The following is a 12,675-nucleotide window of genomic DNA, read 5'->3' as shown; positions in this document are numbered from 1 at the left end:
AAGAGGCATAGAGTAGATTGACGTAGAGTGGAGTGGCATGGAGTACTCTACAGTGGCATTCTGTGAAGTGGTTTAGAGAAGAGTGGAGTGGCACAGAGTAAAGTGGAGTGGAATCAAGTGGCAAAGGGTGGAGTAGAGTGGGAGAGAGTGGAGTGACATAGAGTAGAATGGAGTGCAGTGGTGTTGAGTGAATTAGAGTGGCACAGCGAAAAATGCCGTGATGTACACTGGAGTGACGTAGAGTGAAGTGGCATAGAGTGGAGAAGAGCGGCATGTCACGGACTAGAGTGGAATGGAGTGACAGAGTGTAGAGGCATAATGTGGAGTGAGGTAGAGTAGAGTGGCATAGAGTGGAGTAGATTGGCACAGAGTAGAGTGGCATGGAGTAGAGTAGAGTTATGTGGAGTGGCGTAGTGTAGAATAGAATTGCATATAGTTGAGTGGCAAAGAGGTGAGTGGCGTAGAGTTGAAAGGAGTGATATGGAGTGGTGTAGAATAGAGTGGCGTACAGTTGTGTACAGTGGCAAAGCATGGAGTAGTGTAAAATGGAAAGGAGTGGCATAGAGAAGAGTGGCATTGAGTGGAGTGGAATAGATTAGAGTGATGAAGAGTGAAGTGGCATAAAGTGGAGCAGTGTAGAGGTGAGTGGAGTAGAGTAGTGCAGATGTGGCAGTGAGTAACTAAGACATCAATAGAGACTATGGTGAAAGCAACATAAAGAAGAAGTGTATGCCTGTGTTAAAAGTAGGAAAGCACATTGCACATCCAAGAATATTACTGAAACGCTTATAAAATAAAATAAAAAACATAATGAGTTGCAAAAAGACGAGGAAGGACACAGATGACGAAGAACATGTATTTGGTCCAAGCTCCAGGGAAGGAAATGAAGGGAGGCTTAAGGGAGCTAAGCAATCATAAGATTGCAAATGAGAATGACAGCAATAACAGCGTATGGTTTGTCGGAAGGTTGTAAGCAAACAGAATTGTAAACAATACTTCTTGCAGCACACCACAGGTGAGACCTAAAAATGGGCCATAGGCCGCTTTTAACTGTGAACATCCAAAAATCTGAGCTTCACAGAAGTCAAAGGAAATATATTGACCATCAGAGAAATTGGCTTGTTTCGCATGCAGTGGTATGATAAGCCACACTTACATAGCACACTGTTCTGCAATAGAAAAAAAACGGTCTTACATACTTTTCAGGGAAATTATATGGTGCCAAGAGATAACATGTCTACTATTGTGCGAGTAAATAAAGCACTACCAGATTTACTCAAATATTCCAAGATGCATCTAATAAAATTAAGACATTGCTCATGTATACAGTATGAAAGCAAGCTGCTCCTGTAAGCCAGAATGTTGCTCACATATGCCAGGCCAATGATCAGCTAATGGAGCTGCTCAAACATACCATGTTCTCTGTTGGCCTATTCTCCTATCTCAGCCCCAGACCACATACCTTGGCAGGGCTTGAAACATCCCACATTGCCACTAGTCCTTCTGGCCAAGTAAATAATATATGTCACGTATGCACAACGTCTAGCCTCAAACTTGTTTTACTGAAGTAGAAATAAAATACATATATTATTTAAAAGTTATTTAATTAGTTCAAAATATTGCATGCAAAATTTTCAACATATAATTCTGTAGTGCTGGGGCAATGACTCACACGTATTTGAGTGCTTGGGACGCGATTGACTCTTCCTCAACTCTATTGCCATTTTAGATGGAAGATAGACATGTTTCGGATTCTCTCTAGCCCAGTTGGCCTTTCAGAGGTGATCCTGACTATGGTCGGTACTCATAATTTTTAAATCACTGATCTGACCAATGACTCAATTTGAGTCAACCCTACCACTTTTCGGAGGAAAATCTTTCATGCAAGTGTCCCTTGTCGAACCTTACTGGACTTTTACAGGTAGTTATGACATGTGACATCCTGGTCAGAGATTTTAGCTTCTGACGTGAGCTAAACTACAGGTGGGCAAGCCAGAGAATTAATGGAAAGAGCAGAGCCGAGCCAGGAGTCTGACATGGCTCTACAAGCCCAAGTACAAGCCGAGTTAGCAAAAAAAGAACAAGCAAGAGACGTGTTTTTTTCTAAACACAGAAAAGACGAATGTTGTGCTAAATAGATCTACAAATAAGCCACAACTCATTTCTATTTCTATCCGTATTTATATAGCACAGCTGTCACTCCCAGGGGAGCATCCAGGCGCTTCAGCGAATCAAGAGAAAACTGTTAAAAGAGAAAGATGAAATCACATGCCAGATGTTTACAGTATCAGGGAATAAACCTTTGCTATCTGGGCAAGGCATTCCAAGCTCTGGTGCCAAGAACAGAGAGAGATTTTCCTCCTATGGTTTTTAATTTGAAAGAAACTGGTTTAAGCAGATTTGCCTGTGAAGATCTCAAATATCTGTCAGGTATTTAATGTATTTACCTGGCTGTAAGAAATTTGGGACCAGTTGCAGTGGAAGCTCTGAAAGTCATAAGAGGAAGTTTAAACAGAATTCTCTTATGGACCAGCAACCAGTGCAAACTTTTCAACACAGCAGAGGCAGATGACCTCACCTGTAGTTTGAGATCTGTTCGGGCAGCTGGATGTAGGACCATTCATAGTGTGTATATGATTTGCTTGGGGGAGCCTGCCTACAAATGATTACAGTAGTCCAACCTGGAGGTGATAAGTGCAATAGTTTTTCTGGCAGATAAGGGCAAGAGGTCAAAGAATTCCTTGAGGGGTTTAATTAGATTGATACTGACAAGGCCTGCAGATGAAAGAGAGATAATAAATGTTTTTTTACTGAGTATTTGTGTTTCAACTTTCACAGTGCAGACCTGAGAGGGTGGGTTTGAGGGACTAATTAACATTCCAAATGCCTCTGCATTAACACTGGCCTCTAACTACCAAGATAAATGAATGAGCTAAGTGTTTACTGCTGACATCTGTTTTGATGTTCAAGTCAATAGTGAAACTATTGGCAAATCCAACCCAGTTTTTCACACCTTTGCAATGTCAGCGACCTTGGTACTATAAATTGGGAAAATGAAATTTAAGAAACGGCAAACTGTGGGATTTCCCCCTATAACAAAAACAAGTATATGAACTGGTAAGAGTGGAACAAAAATTATGGGAATTACTGGAGATGTGAAAAGATCGAGCAGGGAAAGTGTGGCACAAGATATTCTGACACCTCTGCCTCCCTGGTGTTAATCAGCATGTGTTGTTTATCGGCCTCTGGTTGGACTTAGATTAATTTAAAGCCAGCTCCCAACACTGAGAGACCACAACCTCTCATGGTCTTTCCATAATGACACGTCTGCCTCCTCAGTCTTCAGATAGCCCACTTGAGTGTAAGACGTCCTCGACCATCTGCTGTGGTAATTGGTAAGTGTTCGTCTTTTCTTTCTGGGCATGGCAAACTTGGGCAGCAGCCATCACTTCACAGTGGCCTGCCATCCTGGTCACACAGGTGTCGCTGACTTCAGCACCAACACTGGCAATGAACCTCACTTCACAGTGGCCTCCTTTCCTAGCAACACGGGGGTCGCCAACTCAAATGCAACCACGGGTGACTGCCCACTGTCCACAGTGACCATCCTCCTGGTAACACGGTGGTCACCAACTTGGGCAAGATTGGGCAAACAGACCGCACTCCAGAAGTGGTTCAGACCATACCGGATGTCCTCACTTCACTCAGTAGGAACTACTCATCAGGATCCCCATTGGGCCTCACTTGCTTCAGGTGCCCTCCTTCTCACAGGATCCACTAGTTTTGGCAGGTAGGCAGAAGGTTGGTGCTCTAGGCTCAAGCAGGTGGTCTTGACTTCCTGGGTGATGACCACCCCCCTCAAAGGAGGGAGACTGGCAGGCCTTGGTCCCCAGTCATTGTTCCAGCAGCTAGAAGTCTTTGTAGTCTTTCTTCTCTTGATGAACAGTGCTTTGAACAAAGTGTGGGGCTGATGCTCCCACCTTTATAATCCAAATCTAGACACAAATATGATACAGAGTCTGATCCTTTGAAATGTGGATTGTAAGTGTCAGTTCCTTTGAACCGCTCTCTCCTCTACACTGGCATTTGTCAAAGGGACAGTTCCCCACAGCAGAAGTGGCTCCAATTCTAATCGACCCACAATGCAGGTCAAGGGAATAACCGGGAATTAGAACTAACTCTCAGGCTCCAATGAATTAAATATGCCTCATAAATGATCAAATGCCTAAGCCTTCTCCTCTATCAAGGTTTCCTGGTCTACAGTACCATCTTTATCAGTCCCATCATCTCCCTGACAATGAGATCAGACCACTGACTAGTAATGTGCTTGAGTCAAAGAGACCTTTGATGTTCACAGAGGGTGCTCCGCTCTCCTTCTTTCATCAAACACTCTCACCAAGCCCTCAGGAATGTCAGGAATACACATCTCCTGTTCAGGGGTTACAGCCCTTACCTCTTCCAGTGTCTCCAGGCCCTGCTCTTCCGAAATGGAACTCACAGGCCTACATGTTATGTACCATATACAGGCACACATGTCCCAGCACACTCAAGCAAGTATCATGCACTGTCTGGCGCTACACAACAGTCCATTCAGGCCAAGCATGAGTTCAGTGACAGCCACTGAACTTTACACGAGTGGGCAGGTAAGCATCACTTCAGTGACAAGGACAAAAAGGCCTGTTCACCCTATTGATTCCTAGGAAATATAAAACAGGTATGCTACTACCACCGCGCTGGTGTCACATAATTCAAGGTAAAGGCAGTAACCTCATACCACTATGAGAGTAGTCCTTGGTGCACCGCTCCTGGTCTAACAAGACTGTACTACCATGATAGAGGCCTAGGTTACAGTGCACATCCATGATCTGTGTATGCCCATGTCCAAAAATTAAGTAGGATAGAGTGGAGTCATCTGAAGTGTGGTAGAGTGTCGTAGAGTGGAGTGCTGGAGAGTGGAGTGGCATGAAGTGGAGTATGCATGGTGTGGTAGTGCACTGCCATTACAGACAACACATTTTCAACTGAAATGACCATTACCATTTCACTTACAGTTTTACTGATAAAACTATACTGCGTACAAATGATAATGTGTGGAAATGGCATCACCTAGTGATTTGGTTTGTTATGATCGTATTAAAATATTTGTTTCCACCACACTTCAGAATACAAAAAAATTGTGTATTATTTGTGCTTTCCTGATTCTGATATTCTGAAATATTTACAGAGTTCATTTACAGACAGTTAAATTTAATTGTGTGCTAGAAAAAAATCTTTCCTTTCCTAACCCAGGTAGCCAGTACCAGCAGGATTCTCACATAACTTTTCTCACTTTGAAGTCAGAGAAAGAAAAGTAAACACCAAGCTCCCTCTGAAGCCTGAGCCTGACATTTGGCCTTCATCTTTGAATATACAGCAAATGTGAAAATATAAGAACAGAATTTAAATGTTAAAGGCCTATTTACAGAAAGCGAGTACTCGTTGAAGAATACAAGTAGTGAGTCAAAGAGGTGGTAAACAAACTATGGTCCACTCTAAGTACAAAGACATGTTGGACAGCGTAAACAAATGAAGCAAGCAAATCTGAGTTACAAACCACAAAGCTGATGGTAAACAATGAGCAGATTGCTTTACATGGGAAACTTTCAGATTGTCCCCAAGAAGCCTTTGTGTTGTCTGACAGACTTCGACCTAAAAAGGGTTTCAGTCCATTATTTTCATTTTGAGAAGAAAACATCTTATTACATACAATGTTTTTCTTGTAAAATAGGAGCCCAAATACACATAGTAAAAAGTATGGGGCTGATTTAAGAGACTCTAGCACCTCCTTGCGCCACATTAGCGTCATTTTTTTCTACGCAAATGTAGCCCAACCAAGCCACAAATGCCATGCCAAATTTACAAAGTGGCACAATGCATGCACTGCGCCACTTTGTAACCCTTTGTGCTACATTAGTCCTGCACCAGGCATAATATATGCAAAAGGGGCGTTCCCCTGGGGGGGGGGGAAGAATGGTGCAAAGAAATCTAAAAGATTTCTTTGCGTCATTTTTTTCAGCACTTTTAACGCCTGCTCAGAGCAGGCATTAAAAGGAGGCATGTCATTGTTTTTAATGGGCCTCAATGCGCTTTGCAGGATTAGCGTCAACATTTTTTACGCTTATCCTGCAAAGCTCCAAACTAACGTCAAAAATGTTGCCGCTAGTTCCCCTATCACCATGGTGCGCCGTATTTTAGATATGGCGCACACACGATGGCGCTAAGGGGTGCAAAAAGGGCCTATGTTTTTGTAGTGAAGTTTCTGGATTCCACTGTTTTGCATTAAAATGGAAATTCTTATTTGAAAATGTTTCCCACCCTCAAAATCGACTCAGTGTTGCCTTCAAAATAATTCAATGTATACCTTCATATATGCAAAAGAACTTTGAAATGGATGCACCAGAGAACACAGCCCCTTTTGTTTAACATTCCATTACCTTCAAGAGTGTTACTTTTCTCGTGCTCATCTCTTCCACAGTGGTGTCCGGAAGTCCGAAATCACTGTCCGGAAGTGCCCATTCTCCTTATTGGCACCAAATTAGATCTACGTGACTGCAGTGAAACGATCGAGGGGCTAAAAGAGGATGATCTGTCACCCATCACATATGCACAAGGTCAGGCGCTGGCCCAACAGATCGGTGAGTGAATGCTAGAGCCAGCGTGAACTATGAACCCGATTAAACTCTGCAGGTGCAGGGACAGACCGTGCACATGAGATGCCGAGAAGTCAGCGAGTAGTCAGTTTTCTTGTTTTTCCCTACATATTACTATTTTTAGCGTGTTCATTCTTTATACCTCTTCCTACAGCTGCCTGTTTCCCTCTGTCATTCTACATTACCCCTCTTTCTGACTTATTTGGAAAAGCATATTGTGGCCAAACAGACCATGGAATTTAAAAACCCCGCACAGAGGGAAAATATCGCTCTTAAAGACATACACTCTCATTTTGGCTGTGAATAGTCTGGATTATTTTAATGGAAATTATAGTGGTGGCACAATTGGCCACAATGAACAAACAGTTAAAAAGATCCAGATATTTCAATTCAACATAAAGAAGTTTAACTTTGAGAAAACCCACGAATACAAGAAAATCTTATTTGGAATAAGGGCATCCCAAAGGCTATGTTAACATAATACTTGGAAGTTATATCCACCAAATAGGTTCAAAAGTCACCTGGAAGGAGAAACCACAAGAATCAATAGCCATGATACTAAAAAATATATTACACCCCTCTGAATAGATTAAGCAGGATTAATTAAAGGTGGCCCCTGAATTAGGCCAACATCAAATCTGAAAAAGCCATGCATATGACTGGGTCAGGGTTTCGAAATAAAACTCTGCAAAGGAATAGCTGCCGGTTAGTTCTGCCTAGGATCAGGCTGTCCAGGAGTTTTAAGGGGAGTCAGCAGATTTAAAGGGAAGGAGCATCAGAACCCGCAAAGAGCACGTAGGCGCACCTGCAGCTCTGTAGTCCTACTTCGTTCTTCTGGGAGGGGAAAGGACTGTCTGGCTCATAAAAGACATTGACATCAGCAGGCCACAAACCGGCTTCTTTTCATGCCACCAGGGCCGGAATGGGAGCCGAAAGCATGGGAGCCGAAAGCAGCCTCCACACTGCACCTAGCGAGCAAGCCCAAGGGCAAGGGTTTGGGGTCCCTCCCCGTCCCCCCGAGGAAATGTTTGATAGAAATGGCGAAATTGTGCATTTTCAACACACTTTTCAAAATATATTGAAATGCCATAACTTTAAAGTACAGTAAATGATGTCGCTCCGTGATGCCCAGTCATGGTGGGAACAATAAAAAGTGCATAAACATTAAATAAGATGCCAAGCATGGAAACAGGAACTGATTTATGCTGAGCTCCTGTCTACCAAGAGGCTAAATAAACCTTCAACCAGCTGTAATCTTTCAGCCTACAGTACACTGCATTTTGGGACTTGTAGTTTTACTTTTGATACTATGCACAAAGGTGGCCAGAAAATTCCCAGTACTCAAAGTGCTGCTGGCTAAAATGCCAGGACATGCTGATGGTGTCACGCATGAGATGGGCACCACTGGTAGCTTTAGGGGCTCTGTCATAATGGAATTTCATCTTGGTTGAAGATTCAGAGTTTACTCCCTGGAACGAAAAACACACAAGTGACATTTGTCCTGATACTACTTTAACCCATTCTTTTCTTTATTGGAGAATACTGGCTGGTATACAGCAGCAGACTTTGGGGGTATAAATCAATTTTTCAGGGGCGCTCATCAACTCGGGGCATGTAAAGTTGTGGAAGCCTGAAGCTACGCTAGGGGTTGTGCTTAGTTTGTGAATAATGATAATAACAAAGAAGTGCAGGGGTTCATTTTTTATTAGCGCCCCGCCTGTGCTGCCGAATGCAGGAGGTGCTGAAAGCCAAGGCTTCCTGACCTCAATTCTTCCACCATCCTACACTTCAAGTTGCTTTATCTCGCTCTTTCGGGTTTTCATCCCTCCTTTCTCCGTTAGTCACTATTTCCTATCTTTCTCTTCCTTCTCGGTTTTCTGCTATTCTCTGTCCTGCTCTAGATCAAAGTTTGATGATTGAAAAAAATAGGTTGCAGTCCCCAAAAAATAAGTGGCAATGCCCACCCCTTGCAACCAGCGGGGATTCTCCCCACCTTGGCTAGTGCCTTTACATGTTACCCAGTGAAGAGTGAAGATCATTGGTCTCAATCGCCCATTTCAGGGTTCTTTCCACCAGTGCTGGAAATAGAAAATATTTACCCAAAGAACCCCTTGAAGTAGGCGCCCATAATGTAACAAAAAGGGGAAGGAATCTTAGTAACAAGCATTTGCAATGCAACGGGTCTCGCGTTTGCTTGTGTTAGAGCTAATAGCGTTGTAAACTCCTAACCAGACTTTTCACTCATAATGAAACCTATCGGCAAAAGTGCAATTATGTACGTAACCGGAAAAAGTGCAATTAACTGTGTAACAGGGTCGATATTATGCAAAGCGCTCGACTTTTGCCAAGCGAGATCATGCTGCGAAAATAGAGAAAAAGTAGTCCATGAATCGGTCGGAAAACAGCGAGCCTCGTATGTTTTCTGTACTTGGTCGATGCGCTCGAGGAGGGCTAACCACCGGAAAAGGCATGACGTATGCGTGCCTTCTACTAATGAAATCAAGCAGATTCTAACAGGCAAGCCAACGAACCAATGAAAGACACTGACGTGACGTGGACGGGGCTCCGAGCCCTTTTTAATTCCTAAAGCTTCTCACTAGCGAAACGCATGTGCAAGCGCATGCGATGCAGGCTCGACCCTAAAAAGGGGTGTTTAGGGGCCAGAGTCATGAACGGCAGAGTCATGACTAGAAGCAGAGTAAATGACCGTCCACCTGCGCTTGCTAGTACAAATGTATTGTCTTTACGAATTCTGTCCCCAAACAAACTGACAAGGGAAAGGTTGGTAAAGCTGCTTTTAGGACAGCTAAAAGGGTTGAGCCACACACTGCGGGAGTCTATGTAGCAGTGTATATACTGGTGTGAACCCCTAGTTATTAAGCACTTGATGGAGATATCGTTGTGTGATCTCTGGGCACAGGCGTGATTTATCATGAAATAACCTAGGGCATTATTGATCCTGCCTCACAGCACTGCATGTAACTGTTAGGTCACAGATGTGGTGAATGTTTTTGTTAAGAGGCCCATGTGTTATCTGCACATCAGAAGTTACAATCACGGTAAACCGATTTAATATGTTATGCATCAGCTGCAGAAAACCTGCAAGGCATACATTGTGAACTCCTGAAGGTTTGAACACAGCCTTTCATTATTCTAAGGCTCATAAACCCGGTTTCCTTGAGTAGTAATGCACTTTTTATTTACTGCTGAAAATCAATGTTATTTTTCATGGTACATAAATGAGGACCGAATTTACACACATACCTGATATTCACACAGAACACATAAATAGGTTGAGAAAGTCAAAAACACTTTAAAGTCACAGATTATCTCTTGCTGCTTGGAAATGACATACCGAGTGTATCATTGCTCCTGCAGATGGGGCGCAGAATTGGCGGCAATGCGCATCCCCCAACTGTGTACTGTTTGACTGATAAGCTGGGTCACAATTCAGAGAAAAGACATTCCCAATTGGTTGACACAGGCAGACTACACTGAAAAGGAAACAGATCCCCTCAAGCTCCATGCACTGCAGTCTGCTGCTGTAACACACACTGACATTTTGCAGGTGCTTCTGCGGTATCCGGTGTCCGCACCCTCTACTGGGACACACACAGCCAGCATGATTCACTGGGACTGTCCTGGAGCCCAGTTCTGTCTTAAGAGCTGCTGAAATCAAATTCCCACTGCATTCAATCACTTGTTCCCACCCAATACTCATGGTGGCTTTGAGGCGTAGCTTTCCCCCAGGAACTCTCTGCTAGACACAGTGACCGAGATGTAGCTCCCACGTCCACCAAACACCATCTCACAGCAATGTTTGCTAATCAGAGTGCCTGAAGGCTACAATGTTTTGCCACTGTGGCTCGGCATCTGTTATTCACAGACTGCACCTCTTGTCAGTTATTCATTTATTGTGAGTTTTGTACAACACTGTGTGTTGCCGTACAGTAACCTAAGATTGCTTGCTGATGGGAGGTACAGTTTGACTTTTGGAAGGAGAAGTTAGTGTACAGTCAGGTGGGGTGATCAACCATGTCTAATTTTCTTCAACAACCCTTGTTCCTAGACAATCTTAGATGACTGCAGCCGCAAAAGTTCAGTTTTCAAGAGTTTCCTAAAATTCATGTGGTTGGGCTCATATGCAAGGCTTAGGTTAAGGGCCTTCCAGGGTCACAGTGTTTGGCCATCCAGGGATTTGACTCTGTTTTTGCTCACTTGAAGGATTACAGGTTTATCCAATGGCCGACAGAGAGTGAAGAGCTCCTGTGGGGATGGAGTGACATATTAGCTTCTGCAGACCTTTGCTATCCTGAATTTTGTGTTTCCTGTACAGGACTTTGATTTTATTTACAATTCTATCAGGTGCCAGTGGAGAGTTTTAAGAGAAGGTCTCATGTGATTTCTCTTTCCGAGGCAAAGGAACACTCTGTCTTCTTGGTGCTGGAGTCATTAGAACCTGGTATTGAGTTTGGGTGGGAGATCAGAGCAAAATATTATTATTAATATCAGTATTATTGAAGCGGTTGTAGAGGCAAAGGGGCTGTTACTGGGTACACTAATTATGTGCCACACAGAGGTGGCACAAAGTCATTTTGCCCCAAGGACGCCTCTTGAAAGTGGGGAAGGAAGCCCCAGACACCTAGATTTACCCTTGAAGGCAGGTGCAGTAATTCGCTGCAACCGCCTGCAGAGGGATCTCAGGTCCCCTTTCAAATGCAGGCTGGGGGAAAGGCAGACTGGTGGCTTTAAACACCTAGTTTACCTCTCACTATTGTGCTGACTCAGGGCCCTAACTGGTGGGTGCCCAGAGCACTCAGTTAAAGGTGGGCCAGGACACAGAGCAGGGTACAAGGTAGGAGCCCTTGACCTGCAATACTCTACTCTGTCTATCAGTAGCTGCCATCAATCTCTGGGGCTCTGATATATGTGCATCTCTTGCTAATATGACAAGGAGGCATGGAGCTCAGTAACACTTGTTAAACATGAAGGCTCCAGACACCCAGAATCACTTCTCTCAGATGATAAATATGAATAAAACAGGACTGGTAAATCGTGACATCACCTCTCTCTCCACAGGAGCTGTGAAGTATGTGGAATGCTCAGCCAAGACACAGCAAAATTTACAGGAAATCTTTGAAGAAGTTGTCAGGGCTGCCTGGAAACGACGGCATAAAATGCTCAAGAAGAACCACAACTGCTCCCTTCTCTAGTGGTAAGATCTGTTGGCCACAGGTGGGGCATGCCACAAGCAGAGAGCTTCTTTCATAACTCTAGCACCTTCTCACCTAGTCATCACTACACTAATGAGAAAGTGAGATGCCTTGAATAGTGGAAGATTCCTTCCCACACACTGTTGTATCAGTTTGAATCAGCCCTAACTGACATCATTCCCCTGATATTGTTAAGCAAGAGCGATGCTGTGGTGCTCAATGCCGATGTCACCCCACCGCATACTGCTCAACCAATGGGAACCAGCAATGCAGAGAGATAGTTCTCTCTCAAACTGCAAATCAGGGTAACCCTCTAGAATCAAAGTGTGTTGTCCTCCGTGCTAGCTATAATCGTATGAGAAGAAAAGTTACTTTCCTGTAGCTATATTTAGCCATGATGTGTTATATTTCAGAAAATCAAAGCATTTGAATTTTGATAGATCCAAAGCTGGAGATCCAGAGGTTGACAGAGAATACCCCACCAATGAGAACCAGCCATGCTAAGAGATGCACCCGCCAATAGTGCCAAACCAATGTGAAGCAGCAGTGCCACAGAGAGAGTGCTCCCACAGACACATTGCTTGACCACTGATAATAAGCCGTGCTTCTAGGAGGTCTACATCCCCATACTCTTTCATGTTTCTTTAAGAAAATTCTGTAGTGCAAAGGCAATATGGTTTTCTCCACAAAACCTCTCATATTACATGATAGCATCTCCCTTACTTTACAGGTGTGGTGCCAGAGAGGCGTACTGATATCAGTACTGTGTAACT

At 43.7% G+C, this 12,675-nt stretch overlaps 1 protein-coding gene across 1 annotated transcript in view; it reads left to right on the top strand.

Moving 5' to 3' along the window:
* LOC138293862 (ras-related C3 botulinum toxin substrate 1-like) overlaps window positions 1–12,101 on the top strand; it is a 65,460-nt gene extending 53,359 nt beyond the window's left edge. The window contains exons 5-6 of the mRNA XM_069233164.1: window positions 6,515–6,674; window positions 11,769–12,101. Of these exons, the coding sequence (XP_069089265.1) occupies window positions 6,515–6,674; window positions 11,769–11,902 (294 nt within the window). The 3' untranslated portion in view covers window positions 11,903–12,101. The remainder of the gene's footprint in view (window positions 1–6,514; window positions 6,675–11,768) is intronic.
* Window positions 12,102–12,675: the final 574 nt, after the last annotated feature.

The sequence above is a fragment of the Pleurodeles waltl genome, chromosome 4_2 (assembly GCF_031143425.1).
Source record: "Pleurodeles waltl isolate 20211129_DDA chromosome 4_2, aPleWal1.hap1.20221129, whole genome shotgun sequence".
NCBI classification, from domain to species: Eukaryota; Metazoa; Chordata; class Amphibia; order Caudata; family Salamandridae; genus Pleurodeles; species Pleurodeles waltl.
Note: the sequence above shows the minus strand (reverse complement) of the source record. Positions and strands in the feature narration are given on the sequence as shown.